The sequence below is a fragment of the Natrix helvetica genome, assembly GCF_964273705.1.
Source record: "Natrix helvetica genome assembly, chromosome: 9".
Taxonomy (NCBI): domain Eukaryota; kingdom Metazoa; phylum Chordata; class Lepidosauria; order Squamata; family Natricidae; genus Natrix; species Natrix helvetica.
In genome coordinates, this window is record NC_138560.1 from 13,045,111 (window position 1) to 13,068,561 (window position 23,451).

At 46.0% G+C, this 23,451-nt stretch overlaps 1 protein-coding gene across 1 annotated transcript in view; it reads left to right on the top strand.

Moving 5' to 3' along the window:
- The first annotated feature begins 6,759 nt into the window (after positions 1–6,759).
- ASAP3 (ArfGAP with SH3 domain, ankyrin repeat and PH domain 3) overlaps positions 6,760–23,451 on the top strand; it is an 85,733-nt gene continuing 69,041 nt past the window's right edge. The window contains exon 1 of the mRNA XM_081962478.1: positions 6,760–7,319. Within this exon, the coding sequence (XP_081818604.1) occupies positions 7,194–7,319 (126 nt within the window). The 5' untranslated portion in view covers positions 6,760–7,193. The remainder of the gene's footprint in view (positions 7,320–23,451) is intronic.

The following is a 23,451-nucleotide window of genomic DNA, read 5'->3' on the forward strand; positions in this document are numbered from 1 at the left end:
GAAGAAGACATGGATGTAAAATACAATTTATTATTAGATACCCGCCCAGCAATACAATGCAATAGCAGAGTTGGAGGGGACCTTGGAGGTCTTCTAGTCCAACCCCCTGCTGTGGCAGGAAACCCTATACCGTATCAGACAAATGGCTATCCAACATCTTCTTAAAGACTTCTAGTATTGGGGCATTCACCACTTATGGAGGCAAGTTGTTCCACTGATTAATTGTTCTGTCAGGAAATTTCTCCTCAGTTCTAAGTTGCTTCTCTCCTTGATTAGTTTCCACCCATTGCTTCTTGTCCTGCCCTCCGGTGCCTTGGAGAATAGCTTGACTCCCTCTTCTTTGTGGCAACCCCTGAGATATTGGAACACTGCTATCATGTCTCCCCTAGTCCTTCTTTTCATTAAACTAGACACAGTTCCTGCAACCGTTCTTCATATATTTTAGTCCAGGACATTTTATTTAGCTTGGGAAAGAACGCAAGTATTATTGCAAGTTTCATAAAGAAGCCATTTACCCGGATACATTTTAACAATCTCAATATTGCAAAAATCAGCCAGCATTTCCTTGTTTGCGTAGAACAGGATCCCGTTGACACTCAGTTTGCTTTCAGTGGTAGATCTAAGCTTATCTAATTTTTGGAAATTTGCAGAACTTCAAGGGTAGAATCCCTCTGCACTTTATTGTGATGAAATCTGTGGAATTGATTTGATTGATTTGATCGGTGTCCCAAAAGTGCTTTTTCAAGAGGCAACTGGACTTTCTGGTTTTTCTTTGAAGACGTTTTGCTTCTCATCCAAGAAGCTTCTTCAGCTCTTGAAAAAAAATAAAAAACCTTTGGGACAACCATGACCTGGATGACTGAGAATCTCCATAGAGGTTTGATCAATATATACGGCCACCTATTGACCAAGTGAATTATTTCCTTGCCCAAAATTAAATCGAGGCTGGAAAATACCTTCCTGATGCCCAGTGCTTATTCTAGGATAACCTTACCCCAGATGTCTGTGGAGATTCTCAGGTCATGGTTGTCCCAAGGATGATTTTTCAAGAGGCAACTGGACTTTCTGGGGGGTGGGGGGGGGGGTTGAAGACGTTTCACTTCTCATCCAGCTTTTTGGATGAAAAGTAAAACGTCTTCAAAGAAAAAACAGAAAGTCCAGTTGCCTCTTGAAAAGGCATCTTTGAATTGCCCAAGAATAGTGTTTATGGATTTTATCATGCATGTACCCAAATGTTCAACCAAAATGTTGGAGATGCGGGTGTCTAGATGCTACCTTTTTTCATGTATGGTGGACCTGCAAAAAGGTTAAGGCTTTTTGGATAAAAATATGGTGGGTTATGCAAAATGTATTTAAGAAAAGAATACAATTCACTCCGCAAATGTTTTTATTGGGTATAGCTAAGGATTTTACTAAAGGGGAAACAAAATTGGTCTTGTATATGGTCACAGCAGCTAGGTTGTTGATCGCGCAACATTGGAAAAAAGATTTTTTACCGACAATTGATCAATGGATTCAGAAGGTGGCGGGGTTCGCCGAAATGGCAAAAATTTCAGCTTTCTTAAAAGCTCAGAAGCAGGAGAATTATACACAGGAATGGGTAAAATGGATTGATTACATACAGAATAAATACCAGACTAGGAGGTATTATGTAGCCTTTAGGTAAGAATGTTTAGACTGATAGATGATTCGAGTAAATAATACATGGGCTGCTTGGAATTGTTAGAGTGGTGTATAGCGGAAGTGAGGGGGTGGGGTTTGAGTGGGAGGTGGGGGTGGGTTAGGGTGGAGGGTGGGGTAATATATATGCATAATTAAACTAGAAGATGGGATTTATGAAATATTGTTATTTTAAGAGAAATTTATATTATGATTTATATATGTTTAATTAACTTAGAAGATGGGATTAATGGGCTATTGTTACTTTAAGAGAAACTTATATTATGTTTGTTGGGAGGTGAGGGGGTATAATATGTGAATGAGTAATCTATTTTAAGATGGGGGAGGGGAGGGGGTAAAGTATTTAGTATAATACTTGAATGAGAAAAATTTTGGGGGGATTGGGGGGAGGGGAGGGGGCATAGCATCTGTATGAGATTTACATTGTATGCTGGGGGAGTTAAAAGGGGGAAAATTTGTTTGTATAAAACTTTTTCAATAAAAAAAAATAGTGTTTATGGAGATTCTCAGTCATTCAGGTCATGGTTACCCCAAAGGGTCATGCTTGTCCCAGAACTGAAGAAGCCTCTTGGAGGAGAAGCGAAATGTCTTGAAAAGAAAAACAAAGGAAGTCCAGTTGCCTCTTGAAAAAGCACCTTTGGGACTTACCCCATATGTTGGTGTGCTCCGAAGTAAATGACCCCGCTTGCATTACACAACTAAAAGTGTAGAATTTGGTGAGCTAGTTTGCAACTCAGTTTCTTGAGTGTAGCCGGATGGTTTAGATTACAATCAGGGCAGACTCTGGGGGGGATGGGGTGGGAGGGATGGAGACAGAGAAGGAAGGAAGGCTTGCCAGAAACTCAGCTTTTCAGCAAGACATGATCTGAATATATATTTTAAAATGTTTTTTTTTAAAAAAATACCCCTCAAGTGCCTGCATTCGAGGCTGCCTTTTGAGATTTGATGCTCGGGTCAACCAGCCATCCTAACATCTCCTGATTCTTCCCCATTGGCTGCGGGGAAATGTATTTTGCAAGTTCTTCACAGATAGCCCTCAATTGAGGACGACAATTCATTCCAAAATTTCTTTTGCTGAAGTTGTGGGAGCTTCATCACAGGAGGCTTTCAAGAAGAGATTGGACTGCCATTTGTCAGAAATAGTGTAGGGTGTCCTGATTGGGTGGAGGGTTGGACTAGATGACCTACAAGGTCCCTTCCAACTCTGTTAATCTATTGTGGACTCCTGCCCTGGCTGGGGGCTTGGATCAGATGGTCTCCTCTGTCTTTTCAACTGAAATGTTAGATGAGCCAATGACCTCTTTAAAGTAGAGATGGGAGGAACTGGACAACCTATTCATTCTGAATCTTGGCAGCTTTAAGATATGCAGACTTCATCTCCCAGAATTCCCCAAGCATGCCGACATGCGCACTTTTTAAAGTTTCCAACGTTGAGAAAGGCCTGCACTAGATATCAAAGAGATATTCAAATCAGTGAGATTTACTTTTGAAGGATGGGGTTCAGGCCGCTGATGTGACCATCCCAGTATGTGGGAGTAAACCCATTGAACTCCCTAGGATTTGCGCATAAACAAACAAGACAATTTGCGTCTTGTTCCCAGCAACATCTTCCAGAAATTGGCTTACATTTTGCAGCCACAGCCCATCCATTGCAAAATGCACGGTCCCTGAGAATCAATGCTGTGATTTCTACTGGCTGGGGAATTCTGGGAGTTGAAGTCCACCTATCTTAAAGTAGCCAAGGTTGAGAAACACCTAGATGGATGGACTTCAGGTTGACGTCAAAGTGAAGAAACACCTGGATGGGTGGATTTGAACTTCCACAGAAAAGCTGTGCTAGGTGGGGAATTCTGGGAGTTGACGTCTAGCCACCTTCCAGTTGCCAAAGTTGAAAAACATTGATCTAAGGGCATGTTCTATCTCCCAAACAACCTGCAATAGCAATAGCAATAGCACTTAGAGTTATATATTGCTTTACAGTGCTTTACAGCCCTCTCTAAGCAGTTACAGAGTCAGCCTATTGACCCCAACAATCTGGGTCCTCATTTTACCAACCTCGGAAGGATGGAAGGCCGACTCAACCTTGAGCCTGGTGAGATTCGAATTGCCAAATTGCAGGCATATGCTATAAGGTTTCCTACCTTGATCAAGGGCTTGGACTAGAAGACCTCCAAGGTTCCTTCCAACCCTGTGATTCTATGCTTCTATTCTTTTATTTGCTTCTAAATGGCTATCAGATTTTTGGTTGTTTTTCCTACAACAGATTAATCAAACTTCTTTTGGAGAGCTTCCTGAGTCCTCCAGACATATGTTGTATCCATACAACTGCCATAAACAGACTTTATAGCGCTTCACCTGGGGAATCTTATGGCCTGGGTATCATATACAGATCCTATTAAATCACAAGGGCGGAAATGACCTTGAAAAATACTCCTTGTAAAAAAAAAATCGATGGTAGAGACCTTCACAAGGGCCCTTGAAGGAAATTTTCTGCAGCAATGAACAGAGAGCTCAACTCAGTTGCTGGAAAAGCCAGAAATGGATATACCCCAAAGAGAGTTCAAGGAATCCTCGACTTGCAACAGTCCACTTAATGAAAAAAATGACTTAGGATCCATCATTGCAGCATCTCCAAGGGGGTCACGTGATTTATATTCGGATGCTTGACAACTGACTCACATTTATGATGAATGCAGCGTCCCGGGGGTGTGAGTGTCCTGTAATCCCCTTTTGCAAACTTTCTGACAGGCAGAGTCAATGGGGAAACCATCAGTAAACGTAAAGGTTCCCCTTCCACATATGTGTTAGTGGTTCCCGGTTCTAGGAGGCGGTGCTCATCTCCGTTTCAAAGCTGAAGAGCCAGCGCTGTCCAAAGACGTCTCCATGGTCATGTGGCCGGCATGACTAAATGCCGAAGGCACACGGAGCGCTGTGACTTCCCACCAAAGGTGGTTCCTATTTTTCTACTTGCATTTTTACATGCTTTCGAACTGCTAGGTTGGCAGAAGCTGGGACAAGTAATGGGAGCTCTTTCCGTTACGCGGCGCTAAGGATTTGAGCCACCAAACTGCTAATCTTTCTGATCGACAAGCTCAGCGTCTTAGCCACTGAGCCACTGCGTCCCGGGGAAACCATAGTCACTTTAATAACCGTATTACTCATTTAACAACTGAAACGGTTCACTTAACAACAGTGGCAAGAAAAGTCGTAAAAACGGGGCAAAACTCACTGAACAAATTTTTCACTGTGCAACATAAAACGGTGGGCTTCTTTACGGTTGTAGGACTACCTGCAATAGTGCCGCAGGGCTCCCCCCCCCCACGCCCATTGCTGGGTGGATTACTCTGGCCCAACCACCGTGCCTGCCCTCTCCCTCACGCAAGGTTCGCTCCTTGGAAGTGAAAGCCTCAAAGCTTTCCCTTTCAAGCTCTACCCCCCCCCCCCGCCCTCTGGGCCGCTTTGCTTTTTGCACTGGGAGACACCTTTCAAAGTGGAATAATAATGTATATGGAGAGTCTCAGTCATGCGGGGTATTTCACGAGAAGAGTCCTCCACTCCTCTGCTTACAATAGTATCTCTTATGCCACCAGGCTTGAAATTTTGGACAACCTAGAACTATGCCGCCTTCGGTCTGACCTAAACGTAGTACACAAAATTATCCACTACAATGTCCTACCTGTCAACGACGACTTCAGCTTCAACCGCAATAATACACATAGATACAAACTCAAGGTAAACTGCTCCAAACTCAATTGCAGAAAATACGACTTCAGCAACCGAGTGGTCAACGCCTGGAATGCTCTACCCAACTCCATTGTTATAGCCTCAAATCCCCACAGCTTCAACCTCAAACTGTCTACTGTGGACCTCACCCCATTTCTAAGAGGTCCGTAAAGGGGGAGTGCATAAGCACACCAGCATGCCTACCCTCCCTGTCCTACTGTCTCCACTTATTTGTACTCATTTCTTACGTACTGTGTTTCCCCGAAAATAAGGCAGGCTCTTATTTTCTTTTGACCTCCAAAATAAGCACTTGGCCTTATTTTGGGGGAGCTCTTATTATTTTTGAGATGCAGGAGGCAGAGAGCGTGGTCACCTCCTGTCTGCTGCTGTGTTCCCATATTTTCGGGGAGGGCTTAATTTTTTTTGGGGGGGGGCTTATTTTAGAGCACACGCTCAAAAGCCCAGTTGGGATTATTATCCGGTGAGGTCTTATTTTGTGGGAAACAGGGTAAATATACTTATACCTGCTTCTACTTATATGTTTATATGTTACATGCATACTCACACTTGTTTTCTTATAGATGCTTGACAAACCGAAATAAAAATAAATAAGTAAATAAATAAATAAGTAAATAAGTAAATAAGTAAACAAATAAATAAGTAAGTGTTCCGATATCTCGGGGGTTGCCACAAAGAAGAGGGAGTCAAACTCTTCTCCAAAGCACCTAAGGGCAGAACAAGAAGCAATGGGTGGAAACTAATCAAGGAGAGAAGCAACCTAGAACTAGGGAAAAATTTTCTGACAGTTGGAACAATTAATCAGTGGAACAGCTTGTCTCCAGAAATTGTAAGTGCTCCAACATTGGAAGTTTTAAAGAAGATGTTGGATAGCCATTTGTCTGAAATGGTGTAGGGTTTCCTGCCTAGGCAGGGGGTTGGACTAGAAGACCTCCAAGGTCCCTTCCAACTCTGCTATTGTATTGTAAATAAATAAATAAATAAGTCCATAAGTAAGCAAGCAAATAAATAAATAATTAAGTAAGTAGACAAATAAATAAATAAATGTCCCAAAGATGCTTTCGGACTTTCTGTCCCGTTGTGCCTCTTGGGGAAAAAAAAAAGATTTCGAAGAGGAAATACAGTTTGCAAACAACCGACAACAAACAGGTGGAAACTGCTTGGTTCGCTGTTTTGACAGAGGATCCACTCCGGTGGTGGTGGGGGGGGGGGGGAGGCTGAAAGACTTGGAAAGGGTTTGGGGGAGGAGGGCAGCGAGAGATAGAGAGCGAGGCATAAGGTTACTGCTGGGTGCGCTTTGTCTTTAACGGGCGGGGGTCCAAAAAAGCTCCGGCGGCGTAACAATCTGCTCACGTGACGTCTAGGAAAGTCTTCCGAGGGAGGGGGAGTAAACTTCCAAACGCGCTTGGAAGCGCCTCGAGTCCATTGGCGCACCGGAGCGGAGCCGGAGCGAGGGATGTGAAGCGACGCCGAGCCGCTTTGGTGGGGTCTCCTCAACCGCTCGGACCCAACAGGAGGGGGGCGCTTCGTAGCCCTCTTTTTTTTTGCAACCAAGGAAGACTGACCCCCCTTCTCACCTCCCCACCAGCTCCCCAACCGACCCACCCACCCACCCCCGACTCCTTCCTATGCCCCGGTGGCGTCGCCCACTCTCCAGCCTTGGGTGACTTTCTCCCCCTTCCCCGCCTCCCCTTCCTTCGGGCGCAGCAGCACCTCCTTCGTTCGCACCGGGCGACCTTCCTCCCCCCCCCCCACCCCCGCCTCGCTCCAACATGCCCGAACAGCTCAGCGTCTCGGAGTTCGTGGCCGCCACTTCGGAGGATCTCAGCTCGCCGCTGGCGTCCGGCTTCGCCGCCAAGATGCAGAAATGCCGGGGCGCGGTGGGGGCGCTGGAAGAGGTGAGTAATGGGGAATGGGGGGGGCGGGGGGGAGACAGAGACGAGAAGGGGGAGAGAGAGGCTGCTCGCTCCCCAGAAAGAGAAAGTTCACTTTCTCTTGTTTGCAAAACACTTTCCTTTGCTCCGGGAAGGGAGGGAGACGCGGCGCTCTGCTGGCGGTGGATGGGGCGCACCTGACCCGCTGCGGTGTTTATGCCCCAGCCCTGTTTTACCCGGAAGGAAGCCACCTTCCCTTTGTTCAGCGGGGCAGGTATTTTGCAGGTGAGCGGTTCTGGGGCCGCCTTGCCTGAAATCGGCTTTTGAGAGCTCTGCCGCTTTATTACATAGGTAGCCTTTGTTGTCATTGTACAAAAGAAATGCAACGAAATTGGTTATCGTTTAATGAATAATTATTGGACATTATTTTGTTTATTGTATTTCTTTAGTTTGCCAAACATGTACCGGAGAACAGGTATAAGTGTAAGCATGGGCATGAACACAGGAAATGGGTACGAATAACATGAGGACAGTAGGACAAGGACGGAAGGTGCGCTGGTGCGCTTATGCACCCCCCCTTGACTGACATCTTAGGAAAGGGGTGAGGTCCACGCTAGACAGTTTGAGGTTGAAGTTGTGAGGGTTTGGGGGTGTAACAACAGAGTCGGATAGTGCATTCCAGGCATTGACTGGTCATATTTGAAGTCATATTTTCTGCAATTGAGTCGAATTTTCTGCTGAAGTCGTATTTTCTGCAGTCGAGTTTGGAGTGGTTTACCTTGAGTTTGTATCGATTGTTTGCCTGCGGTTGAAGCGGAAGTTGTCGTTGACAGGTAGGATGTTGCAGCAGATAATTTTGTGTACTATTTTTAGGTCAGACCTTAGTCGGCGTAGTTCTAAGTTGTCCAAGCCCAAAATTTCAAGCCTGATGGCATAAACTGGAAATATTTTAAAGAAAAATCTACTTGGGGGGAAGAGACTATCGCCCGCCTTCTCCAGCTATCAATGATCTAGCCACAATTTAAGCCTAGCGGGTGGGCTGACCCCCATCCCGTTTAGCTGGTTTATGCCCGGTTCAGTGCTGTCGCACAAACCTGGAACATGGGCTTAAGTCCAGAAAGTCGGTTAAGTTCACCTTGGGGCAGCTTTATCTAGGGAGGGAGGAAGGGAGGAATTCAACCAAGTTGCTTGCTACAACATTTTACCTGTCAATGACTACTTCAGCTTCAACCTCAATAATACACAGGCAAACAATAGATACAAACTCAAGGTAAACTACTTCAAACTCGACTGTAGAAAATAATTCAGAAACAGAGTGGTCAACGCCAGGAATGTTCTACCTGACTCTGTTGTTACAGCCTCAAACCCCCACAGCTTCAACCTCAAACTGTCTACTGGGAACCTCACCCCATTCCTAAGAGGTCCGTAAGGGGGGAGTGCATAAGTGCACCAGCGTACCTTCCGTCCCTGTCCTACTGTCCCCATTAATTTGTACTCATTTATTTCGTTCATGTCCATGTTTATATTAATGCCTGCCCCCTTGTACATGTTTGACAAACTAATAAAATACAAAAATACAAATACAAAAGTTAAAAGAGGAGCAAAGTTGTTACCAACCATGTTCCATGGTCTAACCCCCCCCCCCCACGCCCCCAACTTTTCAATGTCTTTCATCCCAAGTCCAGCTCTAAAGGAAGAGCTTCAAGACTTGGAAGTCACAAATCCTGCTTTGTGTGGGGTGTAGTAGAGCCCACACGGCGTCTGTCCCAGCTGCAAGGCATCACAAACTGAGTTAAGGGAGGGTTGGATACCCCTTTCGGAGGAGAAATACAGGTAATTGAGAAGCTGAAGCTGAAATGTAGGGGGAGAAGGCTCTACACTTGGGGCGTCCAACGTTGGCAGCTTTAAGGCTTGTAGACTTCAACTCCCAGAATTCCTCACCAGTTTTAAAGTTGCCAAGGTTGGACAACTCCTCTTTATGTACTTTTAAAAATAATTTATGAAGGATATTAAAGCAGCTTTTCTTCCTCTAATAGCCCCTAAGCCTGTGATGGCAAACCTATGGCACCTGTGCCACAGGGGGCACACAGTGCCCTCTCTGTGGGCATGTGAGCTGTCACCCCAGTTCAGCTCTATGGCGCCTCCGCGCACGCCTCCTGCCAGCCAATTGGTTGCTGGGTCTCTGCCGCGCATGCACCGGGGAAGGGCAGGTGTGGATGATGTGCATGCATGCGCAGGGTGGTGGTGTGTGTGTGTGGGGGATACACATGCATGCGCAGTGGTGGGGCACGTACAGCGGCATGTGGGAAGGCCACGTGTGCATGCATAGGGGGTGGGGAAAGTGCGGGGAACATGCACACATGTGGAGGGCCACATGTGCATGTGCAGGGGCCGCGCATGCATTGCATTTTGGGGGTTCAGGCCCTTGTACGCAGGCGTGCTTTGGGCACTCGGCCCAGAAAAGGTTACCTATCACCGTCCTGAGCTCCTGAGATTTTAAACTCCACAGCTCCCGGTTACTTTGCTGGAAAAGGCAGCTTGCTAAAAAACATTCTGGTTGCTGTAATTGCAATGTATGTTGAGGCCCTCTTAACACTCAAGCTTTATAGAAGTTGGATGTCAGGAAACCCACAGCTGCCTGGGGCCAACCTAGGAAACCTGTGGAAGGTGTGTGTGCAATTCATCCGCCTTGCAGGATTTACACCTCATGCTTCATAGTGATATAGTTTGTTTTGCTATTGTAGACCAGACCGTGGGCTTATTAAATGGTCTACAGCCCGTTGTGTCTTATCCAGCTACCTGTAGTTACATCGTTGTTTCAGGTGAAAGGTGATAATGTAGTCACAAGTTCTTTACATCGGGGATAGCACGTTGTCACAGAACTTAACTTTTCCCCAATTTTTCCAACTCTCCTTTGTGAAAGTGAAATACGTCGGAGGGGATGAGTGCAAAGGACCCACAAATGGAGCGATGCTTGAGACATTTTTGGGTCATCCCCACTGCATTTACTTGATTTGTTTCTACAAATAACTCAAGGTGAAAAAAAAAAATCCAACACAACTTCCTCCTCCTATTTTCCCCACAACAACAATAACCCTGTGAGGTGAGTGGGACTGAGAGAGAATGACAGTCCCAAGGTCAAGGTCAAAGTCAAGCTGGCTTTCGTGGGACTTGAACTCGGGGTCTCCTGCTTTCTAACCTGGTTCTTAACCACTAGACCAGTGATGGCTAACCTTTTTGTCGTCGTGTGCCGAAAGCGCCTGCACGCGTGCCCACACCTAAATGCAAATGTGTACGACAGAGACCCAAAAATCAGCTGGCCAGCAGGAGACGTGCATGCATGCACGGTGGAGTTGAGCTGGGGCGATGGTTCGCATCCCCACAGAGAGGACTCTGGGGGCCACAGGTTCGCCATCATGGACCTAGGCCAGGGGTCGCCAAATGTAAACACTCAAAGAGCCGTTTGGACCCGTTTCCCACAGAAAAGAAAACACAAAGGTCCTAACCGGAAGCTCCCCTGTTCAGTTCTGGAGCTGACCGGAAGTTTAGTTCCCCCACCATAGAGTCTCCTCCTAGTGTGGCGTACTTTTTCCTCTAGCTGTCCTAACCGAAAGCCCTATCAATTGTGGAGACAACTGGAAAACCCTCCCCTTGCCATAGAGTCTTCTCCTGGCACACTGTGCTTCTCTCTTCCCCTCCCAAACCGGAAGCTCCTTCTCAAAATTGTGGCGCCGACCGGTGACGGAGCTGCAGCAGAGGGAGGAAAGAGCCACATGCAGCTTCAGAGCTGCAGTTTGCTGACCCCTACACTAGACCAAACGGGCTCTCATTTCCGGTCCTTCAAAAAAGGTCTCAAGAATCCTGGTGCCGTTTGCATTATATTTTCCTCTGACTTTTCTGGAGTTGCTCAAGGCTACATGGTCCTTTCATGCATCAAATCCACTGCAGACCACACCAGCAATGACATTCACTATTCCCGGTTAGGATGATTCTTCTGCCCCAACTTGTCTCTGTTCCCAATTCCCCAAGGTGACCTGAAATTGCTCCAAGGTTACGGGTGACAGGCGTAAGTGATTTTATGGACATTTGAAGCTACCATTGGGCAATGATGGATTTGGGGGCAAAGTACTGTTGTAACGCTGGGTTCATTAAATGTATTAAATTTGTTTGCTGCCCATCTCGCTGGAAGGCGACTCTTAAGCTTAAGGGAGTTTTACTAACGGCTTGGAAGTGAGAAAAGGGTCGTCATATCCCAGAGACAAAGGAGAAAGTAAGGCTTGCCATGGCATAATTACATGGTAGGTCGGTGCAAGAAGTGATGTCATAATCAAGCAGATTCCAATGAATCAGATTTGACTCCTGGTAGCAGCACAGAACAGGGACGTGGTGGCTCAGTGGCTAAGACGCTGAGCTTGTCGATCAGAAAGGTCGGCAGTTCAGCGGTTCGAATCCCTAGCGCTGCGTAACGGAGTGAGCTCCCGTTACCTGTCCCAGCTTCTGCCAGCCTAGCAGTTCGAAAGCATGTAAAAATACAAGCAGAAAAATAGGAACCACCTTTGGTGGGAAGGTAACAGCGTTCCATGCACCATCGGCATTTAATCATGCCTGCCACATGACCATGGAGACATCTTTGGACAGTGCTGGCTCTTCGGCTTTGAAACAGAGATGAGCACCGCCTCCTACAGTCGGGAACGACTAGCATATATGTGCAAGGGAAACCTTTACCCAGCAGCACGGATGAGAGATCAATTGCCAGTTATTGAGTTATTTCCAGCTGCAACTTGTCCTTTGCTAAGGGCGGTCCTGTAATTTATTTGATCCAGTCTGTTCTCCTTATCTCTCGTCTTTCCCTTCTTCTATTTCCAGCAAGTTAGCAAAGGTAAGTTTTGTTCGTCTGTGTAGCATGTCGATTAAGCTTCTTAGATTCAGTGGAGGAGATGGTTTATTCCTTCCGATGAAGTTCATATTATTCCTTCCTTCAATTCTCTTGCAACTTACAGAATGCTGAAATAAGAATTTCCCCTTCTTGGACATTTTTCTCTCTGCAAAAGAGGACTCTACCGTTTTCTCTGGCTGGTTGAGAATTTCTATCACATTTTTTTGTTGTTGCCGTTTTTGAATTTAGTAGCTGGTTGGAATGCTGACAGTATTGTACCAGGTAGTCCTTGACTTATGATCACAATTGAGCCCAAAATTTTCGTTGCTAAGCGAGACATTTGTTAAGTGAATTTTGCCCCATTTTAAGATCTTTCTTGCCACGGTTGTTAAGTGAATCACTGCACTTGTTAACGTTAGTAACACGGTTGTTAAGTGAATTTGGCTTCCCCACGGACTTTGCTTGTCAGAAGGTCGCAAAAGGGGATCACATGACTCCGGGACACCTCAACCGTCATAAATATGAGTCGGCTGCCAAGCGACTGAATTTTGACCACAGGACCATGGGGATGCTGCAATGCTCGTGTGACAAATCATCAAAAGCCACTTTTTTCAGTGCCGTTGTAACTTTGAATGGTCACTAAATGAACTGTTGTAAGTCAAGGACTTGCCTGGAGTTGCTTTTAAAAAAAACTACAAGGGGTTTTTCTCCTCTGTAACCTTGGCTGCTTATCTGCTGTGTGTAAATTAGATAGAAATGAAGTTGCCTTGATAAATCCGTTTCCAGGTTTCAAACCTTTTGTTTTGCTTTCACCGTAAGGATGGCTTAATGCAGGGGTCGGCAAACTCAAACACTCAAAGAGCCATTTGGACCCATTTCCCACAGAAAACACCGGGAGCCACAAAGGTCCTAACCGGAAACTCCCTGTTCAATTCTGGAGCTGACCGGAGGTTCAGTTCCCCCACCATAGAGTCTCCTCCTAGCGCGGTGCACTTTTTCCTCTGCCTGTCATAACCGAAAGCCCTTTTAAATGTGGAGACAACTGGAAAACCCTCCCCTTGCCATAGAGTCTTCTCCTGGCGCACTGTGCTTCTCTCCCCGCCCCCCACCGGAAGCTCCTCAAAATTGTGGTGCCGACCGGTGACGGAGCTGCAGCAGAGGGAGGAAAGAGCTGCATGAGGCTCCAGAGACGCAGTTTGCTGACCTCTGCCTTAATGTTCCATTTGTGGAAAGGGTTTACCATGGTCTCTTGCGGGTGGAATTGTCTATTTCACCCCTTGTGGACTTGATGAGGGGATGGATAGTTGCAAGGGGAGAGAAAGAGAAAAAGAAAGAGAAAGAGAGAGAAAAAGAGAAAGAGAAAGAAAGACAAAGACGCTACAGTTTTACCATTTTCTCTTTTACGAACTAAAAAAGAAAGTGGCAACATCCTTTTAGCTCTGACTTTGTTAAAATAAACCAAAAAGTCCCCATGTTGCATTTGTCTCATCCATGATATTGGGGAGGAGGAGAATTTACCATTACAGGCAACCTTGCCGATAGGAGTGGCAAGCTTTGCTTATACAGGGCTGAATTGCAGCAGGCAAACCAAAGGCTGCAGAAGTTTATTTATAGTAGAAGTTTATTTATATTCCATCTTTGTTATGTTAATACATCAAGGTGGGGAAAGTATCTAATGCTCCTTCCTCCTCTTCGCTTTTCCCACAATTAAAAACCTGCCAAGTAGATTGAGCTGAGAGAGAGAGAGAGTGTGTGACTGGCCCAAGGGTGGCTTGAGGTTAATAGCAGACATATTGGCCTTCCAAGAATGGTGAGAGTGGGTGCTGCCTTTGGGATAAACTGGAAATGAGGGCCTGCCCTAGGATGCCTCTGCCACTCTACAGCCTCCCTGGATGCTTCTACTTCCCAGTCTGAAAAGGCCTCGTGGGAGGAAATTCCCTTGGCGTGTCCTGATCTGGAATGTAATGCCAAGAGAGAAGGCAGACCGATTGCAGACAGATTGAGAAAGGGCTGTGAAATGGAAGGCAAGGCTTTTATTGAACTCTGGAGGCTAAAACATACTAAGAACGGTTGCAGGAATTGGTTATGTCTAGTCTAGGGGGTGTCAACAGGGGTGGGCTTTAAAATATTTAGCAAGGGGTTCTCTGCCCACTCTGCTGGTGGGTGTGGCCATGGTGGGCGTGGCCTAGTCGGCCTCCTGCACCACGGGGGGGGGGGGCATTTTTCCCCTCCCCAGGCTCCGGAGGCTTTCCTCGAGGCTCTGGGAAGGCGGAAACATTTCCATCCTCCCCGAACTTCCGGTAGGCCTGTTTTTTTACCCTCCCTGAGCATCCGTGCATGCCTTGCACTTACCTGCATCCAACGGGGGGTTCTCCGAATTGCACAGAATCTTAGCTAGAGGTTCTCCCGTACCCCTGCGAACCCCCAGCAGCCAATCCCTGGACCGTGTCGAACTCGATTTCATTGAGGGCCGCATCAGGATTGTGTTTGACCTCTGAGGGGCTGTGGGTGGTGGTGGGTGTGGCCAGGATGGGCGTTGGCCAGCTTGACGTCACGAGTGACGTCACTCATGTCGGGGGCACCTGTGGTGGCCTGAGTGCTCTTCCAGTGAAAATGGGCTTCTGAGATCTGTTTCCAGCTGCGAGGGCCTCCTACAACCGTCTGCCAGGAAAAACGGAGCTCAGGAGGGCTCCATGCAGAGGCATTGCAGGCCGGTCCTTTGCTGTTTCCAGAAAAAAAAAATAGATGAAAACTAATCAAGGAGTAAATCCATCTAGAAGTAAGGAGAAACTCCCTAACAGTGAGGCCAATTAACCAATGGGACAGCTTGCCTTCAGAGGTTGTGGGTGCTCCTCCATCACTGGAGATTTTTAAGAAGAGACTGGAACAGTCACTTGTCTGAAATGGTAGGTTCTCCTTCTTGAGCAGGGGGCTGGACTAGAAGACCTCCAAGGGCCCTTCCAGCTCTATTCTAAATGCTAAAATGTGAGAAATGGTCAGAAATAGTGTAGGGTCTCCTGCTTGGGCGGGGCGGGGCGGGGTGGTTGCATTGCATTGGTGAGAATGTCAGTATTTACCTTCTCCTTTGAACAAAATTTCCTCACCTCAGCTGAGTGTTGCTTGGGGGGAGAAAATGGGTCAGAATTGGATCGAAGCTCCTTTTATCTAAGTGCACCTGAGATTAGGGAGATCCAGGAGTGATATTCACTTACCTTCCCTACCCGTTCGCAAACGTGAGTGCGTGACACCTCTGCGCGTGTGCTCAGCCTTCCCCGCGTGCGCTTTTGGCTAAAAAGGGGCCTAAATGGGATGCCATAGAATGGTTGGGCGGGGCCACCTGCTATTTCCGTTGCCAGTTCGGATGTACTGGTCCGAACCGTAGAATACTGATACCTCTGAGGTGATCAGTTTTTTGGGGAAGGGAAAAGAAAAATAGGGAAATGGCAGCATCATGGACTTCCCTCTCCCTTGGAGCTCCTAGAAGTAGAATATGAGTGTAATCAATAAATGTGCTCAAGCATTTAATCTTTGATTTAATGTGAAACATCTGTTTTGGCATCTCCGATAAACGGTCTCTGTGGCATTTCCCCTTCTCCTTTTTCACTCCAGCAATAATTGAGTGCTAAACATCCGGTCTGTTTGAAATTGTGGCAGTATCTTGACAGGCCCTTGCAGCTTTCTAGCTGCAAATGTTTATTTTAAATTATGCGCATTAAGTTGACGCAAGCGACTGGTGGAAGAAACCAAATTGCCTTTTCCTTTTGGGGTTCGAAACGGTCACTGCTGTGGGCTTAGTTTGTTATATATACCCCAGGGAATAAAAAGGAAGGCTGTACATCAGGGGTGTTAAACTCCATTTCATTGAGGGCTACATCAGGGTTGTGTTTGACCTTGGGGGGGGGGTGAGTGGGCATGGCCAGCTTGACATCACTCGTGTCAGGGGGCACCTGTGGTGGCCCAAGTGCTCTGCCAGTGAAAACAGGCTCCCAATCTCTGTTTTCATCTAGGACAGGGGTGTCCAAACTTGGGAACTTTAAGACTTGTGGACTTCAACTCCCAGAATTCCCCAGCCAGCATGGCTGGCTGGGGAATTCTGGGAGTTGAAGTCTACAAGTCTTAAAGTTCCCAAGTTTGGACACCCCTGATCTAGGACATCCTGAGCTCCATTTTTGCTGGCAGAGGGTTGCAGGAGGCCATCCCAGCCGAAAACGGAAATTGGGAGCCTGGTTTCGTTGGCAGAGGCACTGCAGGCCGGTCCTTCGCTGTTTCCAGTGCGGCCCCCTGGGCCACATCTAAGCACCGCATGGGCTGTATCTGGCTCCTGGGCCTTGAGTTTGACACCCTAGCCCAGCTATATATATATAATTTTATGAACGTATTTTTTTAAAAAGGAAGGTAAAACTAATAAAAGCAAAGGGTTAAACAAAGCTAAAAATTCACGGAAAGAAAAAAAGTAAAAACAGTAGAGAAATAAACACAACAAAGTAGTTTCTGATCTTCTTTACAGAAAGTTACAGCTACTGTTATAAATGTATCTCTTATCTCTGGTTAGAACATCACTCTCTTCTTTCTATAGTCTATCCTGTTTATTGTAAATCATAAGTCCCTTGGCAAGCATTTAAGTTAATCTCTTGTGAATCGCGGTTCCTCTGGATCACAGGGCCGATTTCCCACAGATTGCAAGTATATGCCTGCTCAGGATAGTAGTACCTCTAACTGAAACTCATTGATTTAAGCAGCAGTTTGGGGAAAAGCCAATTTAGGGATTGAGAATTCTTAAACCTCCAATCAAAATCCAATGTAATCCTCTCACATCACCCTGTTGGTGATCCTCCTTGTTATCCGATTATAGATACAAGCTTGTTTCCATCTCTTGTAGCAACACAAGCTATGCATCGGAGACAAATTCCTTGTGTATCCAATCACACTTGGCCAATAAAGAAGTTCTATTCTGTCCTGTCCTGTCTCATCCCTTCTCCTCTCCCCTACCTGTGGTGCTTCTGCCAGCGAAAATGGGCTCCCAATCTCCGTTTTCAGCTCGGACTGCCTCCTGCAACCCTCCTTGTGCAGCCCTCCTGAGCTCCATTTTCACTGGCAGAGGGTTGCAGGAGGCCGTCCGAGCTGAAAACGGAGATTGGGAGCCCGTTTTCTCTGGTAGAGGAACCACGAGCCGCCACAGGTGGGGAGGGGAGAGGGGATGGGACGGGACAGGACAGGGCATTGGAAGCCCATTTTCGCTGGCAGAGTGCCTGGGTCGCCACAGGTGCCTCTGACATGACTGATGTCAAGCTGGCCACATCCACCCTGACCATCAAGATCAAACACAACCCTGATGTGGCCCTCAGTGAAATTGAGTTTGACACCCCTGTCCTATGCAGTTCTATGTGAATAAACATAGTCCTATCAAAAGTCTTACATCACAGACTTCGCCCCCTATATGCATCCCGATCTCAACTGTTCCATTTTAGAGTGTGCAGCAAAGGAGTCGGAAATGAAACGGTATAGGGTTTCCTGCCTAGGCAGGGGGTTGGACTAGAAGACCTCCAAGGTCCCTTCCAACTCTACTATTGTATTATTGTATTGTAAATGGCAAGCTGAGGAAATCAGAAGCTAGAGCTAAGGAAAAGAAAAGAAAAGAAAAGGAGCAACTAAATCTATTTTGCATTCTTTTATAATTGTTCGGTGTTTCAAACAAAGCTTTTTAAGGCTCCGAGTCTCCCTATTTGGCATTGAGAGGGTGCCCTTAATCTACCTGTCCCCAGGGCCAGGTAAACTTACTGACTTTTGGGATAAATATTTATTCTTGTCACTCAATGCCATACAGAGCAATAGTTTTGCAAGATTCCAGATGACCTGGGATTTTCTAGGATTTGTGTGTTTTTATTTAATTGCTCGGTTGTGTTAAACTGATCCAATGCTCTGGCTCTTTGAAAAGAAAGTTTCCACTATTTAATACCACAGTTTCTGGATACTTCAGGAATTGCAAATAAGTAGATAACGCTGAAAAAGCTGGTTGCTTTCCTCTAAATCAGGGATGTCTTAACTCAAGGCCCGCGGCCGCATCTGGCCCAGAGGTGCTTCGATCTGGGCCACAGGACCACCCTGGAAACAGCAAAGGACTGGTCCGCACTGCCTCTGCCCCCCTGACCTCCATTTTCGCTGGCAGGGGGCTAGCAAAAGAAACTTCTATACAAAACAAAAGGAGAAATCTTTCCTCTTTTGCATTTGAGCAGGCAAGAGGGGACAGGAAAGGAGAAAGGGAGGGGAAAGACAAAGAAAAAGAAGGGAAGAGAGGAAGGAAGGAAAAATAAGGAAAGATGGAAAGGAAGAAGAAAGGAGAAGGAAGGAAGGAAGGAAGGAGATTATAATGAGAATGAGGGAGGGTCTGAGGGAAGTCTTGCCTTAGCAGTCAGCCACCACGGGTGCCCCCGACACGAGTGACATTGATCTGGCCACGCCCAACCCATCCATGCCCAACCCCCCCGAAGGTCAAACACAACCCTGATGTGGCCCTCAATGAAATCAAGTTTGACACCCCTGCTCTAAATCAGTGGCCCCCAACCTTTTGGGCACCAAGGACCGATTCCGTGGCGAGAGGTTTTTCCACAGACCGCTGGGGCTATGATTTTGCATGCTGCCTGTATCCCGGGGATGGGACTTTGCTTGTTTGCATGGTCCGGCTGCTGGCAGGCCATGGACTGGCGTTCCACAGACCTGGGTTGGGGACCCCTGCTCTAAATCATCATGTGATTTAGATTGGTATGCAGTTTGCAACCCAGACTCTTACAATACAATAGTAGAGTTGGAAGGGACCTTGGAGGTCTTCTAGTCCAACCCCCTGCCTAGGTAGGAAACCCTATACCATTTCAGACAAATAGCTATCCAACATCTTCTTAAAGACTTCCAGTGTTGGGGCATTCACAACTTCTGGAGGCAAGCTGTTCCACTGATTAATTGTTCTAACTGTCAGGAAATTTCTCCTCAGTTCTAAGTTGCTTCTCTCCTTGATTAGTTTCCACCCATTGCTTCTTGTTCTACCCTCAGGTGCCTCTTCCAAGTTTGCAATGCTTAGCTGTGCCGTGAATTAATCATCCTTCTCTCCACTGTCCCAACCCGCTGTCTCTGGTTTTGAAATAGGATTCTCTGTGTGAAGAGGGTTGAATATTCAAGAGACTGGGCAAAGCCTGTTTCTTACCATCTCTCCTGCGCCAACAAACATTTAACGTTTTTTTCATAGGCCAGTGTTTCAAGGGGAGGAGGGAAGTTTGAAGCAGAGGGGAAACTTTCTACACAGATTATTTGCTTTGGCTGTCCCAAAGGTGCTTTTTTCAAGAGGCAACTGGACTTTCTGGTTTTTCTTTGAAGACGTTTTGCTTCTCACCCAAGAAGCTTCTTCAGCTCTTGAAAAAGCATCTTTGGGACAACCATGACTCCACAGAGGTTTGATCAATGTATACGGCCACCTATTGACCAAGTGAATTATTTCCTTGCCCAAAATTAAATCGAGGCTGGAAAATACCTTTCTGATACCCAGTGCTTATGCTAGGATAACCTTACCCCAGATGTCTGTGGAGATTCTCAGTCATGCAGGTCATGGTTGCCCCAAAGATGCTTTTTCAAGAGGCAACTGGACCTTCTGGGTTTTTGGTTTTTTTTGGAAGACATTTCACTTCTCATCCAGCTTCTTGGACGAAAAGCAAAACGTCTTCAAAGGAAAACCAGAAAGTCCAGTTGCCTCTTGAAAAAGCAGCTTTGGATTGCCCAAGAATAGTGTTTATGGAGATTCTCAGTCATTCAGGCCATGGGTGACCCAAAGGAGCTTTTTTCAAGAGGCAACTGGACTTTTTGGTTTTTCTTTTGAAGACGTTTCACTGCTCATCCGAGAAGCGTCTTCCTCTGAAGAGCTGAAGAAGCTTCTTAGATGAGAAGTGAAACGTCTTCAAAAGAAAAACCAGAAAGTCCAGTTGCCTCTTGAAAAAAGCTCCTTTGGGTCACCCATGACCTGGATGACTCAGAGCCTCCATAGACATTTCACTGTGGCTGGTTAGAGTCCACAATTTCTGCAAGTTTAGCAGGCATTTGGCATTCTGAGTGAACATTTATTTAATTTTATTCTGGCACCGCTGGAGTACATTGAGAGTAACTCTGGGCAGCTCTCAATGTACTACAAACACTGCCCATGTACTAACATTATGTACCAGGAGAGAATTTCTTGGCAGAGCATGTGACTTTGTCGCCCCCCCCTCCCCTCCCGGCTTGCCCATTGTTCAATTGGGTCCTTTGCGGTTGCACAATTTTGCATTTGTGTGTGTATGCTGCATCTGTGTTTGGAGCTGGAAAATCTGCATTAATTTCCCTTCTCTTACACGTCTTCCATTTTTTCTTATTTTTGTTCCTGTTGGCCTGATAGCCATAATAAAAATTTGATTTGATTGGGAGGAAGAGGTATTATTTCTGTTTATCGCGAAAGCTCCTGCAGTATTCACGATGTTCAAAACTAGAGAAAGATTGGGACAGTTGAAAGACTCTATTTTAGAATGAAACATCCTGTCTTACCTACATGGAACCTGAGCTCTTGACTCCCTTTTAGTAAACCAGGTGAGTCTTTACCTGCTTGCAGTTCCTGGAGAGCTGCATCACATGCTTCTCTTATTGCTTTTGTGTTTTCTGAATATGCATTGGGTCCAAAAGGAGAAGAATGAAAGTTGGAAGATCTGGGCTTTCTTTGGATGGGCCTAACAACAATCATTAACTGCTCTAAAGACCCCACCAAAATTATGGTCCAGTTAAGATGGAAGGAGATCATGATACACTGAGTGAACATCAATAAGAGTTATGGGTGTGCCAAAGAGGTGGTTTGTTATTTTTCTTTGTCAAGTTTTGATGGGAAAGAAATTGCTTTTGAATATTTGGGGGATGGAGGAGGTGTTGAGGGAAGGAGAAAACATTCCCATCAAACTTCAGAGCAAATAGTATGGGGTTTACTTTATGATGAAGTTCAAGAGAGGATCTTGGTGCTCTCTCAGTTTGATTGTTTTTCTTGCAGACGTTTCCATGACCAAACTAGGTAACAACATCAGTGCACTGGTGATATTATCTAATTCAGTAATGAAACATCTACAAGAAAACAGGTGTTCCGACCTTGGCTGCTTTGAGATCTGGAGACTTCAACTTCCAGAATTACCCAGCCAGCCATTCTGGGAGTTGAAATCCACAGATCTTAAGGCTGCCAAAGTCGGACATCTCTGATGTAAGCCATTTGACTTTTAATTATCAAAATGATCAACAGATGAAAAATCATTGAGGGACATTAACCTAACTTGGATCCCTCTTAGAAATCCACTTTTGCAGAATGGCTTAATGGCATTTGCAATGCAGGAACTAGAACTTAAAAAAAAAGCAATTTCTACTGGCCTAGTGAGGTTAAAGTTAGATTTGTTTGGAAGTGAGGCTCTTATCCTGGACTCTACATTCCGACACCGAAGAGTGTTTAGGAAATTTACCAGGTCTCTTTCTCTCTGTGTGTGTCCCTCCCTTCCCCAACAATAAAGGTAGAAGATCTCATAAGTTTCTGGGCTATCAAGTTTTACTAGCAACCGTCAGACTCTATATGAATCTCTTTCCGTTCTCCTCTACAAGGATGTAGCTGTCTACATCCTTGTTCCAAAGTATTGTATAGTCATTAGTTGTTTTTTAAACAGGGTAGCGATGGGGGTAAAAGCAATGCAAAAGAGACATTTTTTACGCCAGTCTCCATTTCCCACCAAAGACAAAACGAATGACCCCAAAAGATCCCCCAATTTGCATGAAATGCCTAGATGCCAATTCATAAGCACATTGAGAAATAGTTGTACTGTATCTCCACATTTGGGGAATCTGGAGTTTTTGGGAGGAAAGCGAGTGCTTGCTGAGTGTTGAAGGAGAATTCCATCTATGCCTTAACTCCCCCTGTGAGGAAATGTGTCTGGGAACTCACAGCCTCTCAGTTTTTACCATGTTTCCCCGAAAATAAGACAGGGTTTTATTTTCTTTTGACCCCTGAAATAAGCACTGGGCCTTATTTTCGGGGAGGTCTTATTATTTTTGAGGTGCAGGAGGCGGCGAGCGTGGTCACCTCATGGCTGCTGCTGTGTTGCGACATTTTCGGGGAGGGCTTATTTTCGGGGAGGGCTTATTTTCGGGGAGGGCTTATTTTCAGGGAGGGCTTATTTTAGTGCATGCACTCAAAAGCCCAATTGGGCTTATTATCCGGGGAGGTCTTATTTTCAGGGAAACAGGCTAGCTGGTGCCTTCCGTCAAACTAGAGATACGTTGCCAAGTTGAGTAAGGTGGTATATTTTGAATCAGCCTGAAAGGGCACTTTTTCTGTTTGCTTTTCCTTGTGATGATTCCAATTCCTGGAGGTGAAAAAGCAGTGACCGGACGGCGTGTAGAGGGCATGCTGAATTCTTGGCATCTCGTAATTCTTGGAAAGGAGCTGAGGCTTATAATCCTGGGTTGACCTGATTTCCGTTTATGCGCTCCTTGGCATGGCAGCTGCCCAGACTGCCCACTGTTGAGTAGCCCGTGCCAGTCTCTGTCTTGCTCCCTGAGGATTTCCTTTTGTTTGTTTTGTGAATATGTATTACGCTCCTCCTAAATTTAGATTACATTGCTGTCATTCTTGGGCCAGGTTTCCTTGCCAACTGGCGGCTTCTGGGCTGCACTAACTGGTACTCGCTGTATTGAGATTGAGAAGATGGAGAATGGGCCCATTGACTGACTGGTGTCCATTATGCAATAGAGAGAGAGAGAGAGACGCTGCCAAGGAGACCCTATTTTTGAAGCTTGCTGTGATTCTTGCTGGCTGGCAAAGTCCATTTCGAACGGGTTCAAGGCCCTTTCTGGAAATCTAAGTGTCAATGGGATCCTTGCACACAGAGATTTGTAGATCTAATAGAATTGGACAGAAGGGGGTTTTGTAAGGACATCTCCATCTGCAGAAACAATGTCTCTCTTCTTTCTCTTTCTGAAGAAAGTCTACTTTTCTCCTTTATTCTGGATCTCATCTCTTGGGCTGAGTCATTTGTCTGGGGATGGGTGCTCAGGGATTGTCCACTCCAATGGATCAGGCCAGGTGTTTGGCTTGTTTTCTGTTGGCCGGAACAGTCAAAACAACAATGAAAAATCCCTAGGGTGCTCAAAATACAATGTGTACACACTCCCCTCCCCTTCCCTCCCATGAGTCTCCACGTGGCCAGTTTTCAATGTGAGGTAAATGTAGGTTCTGAGTGGAGACTT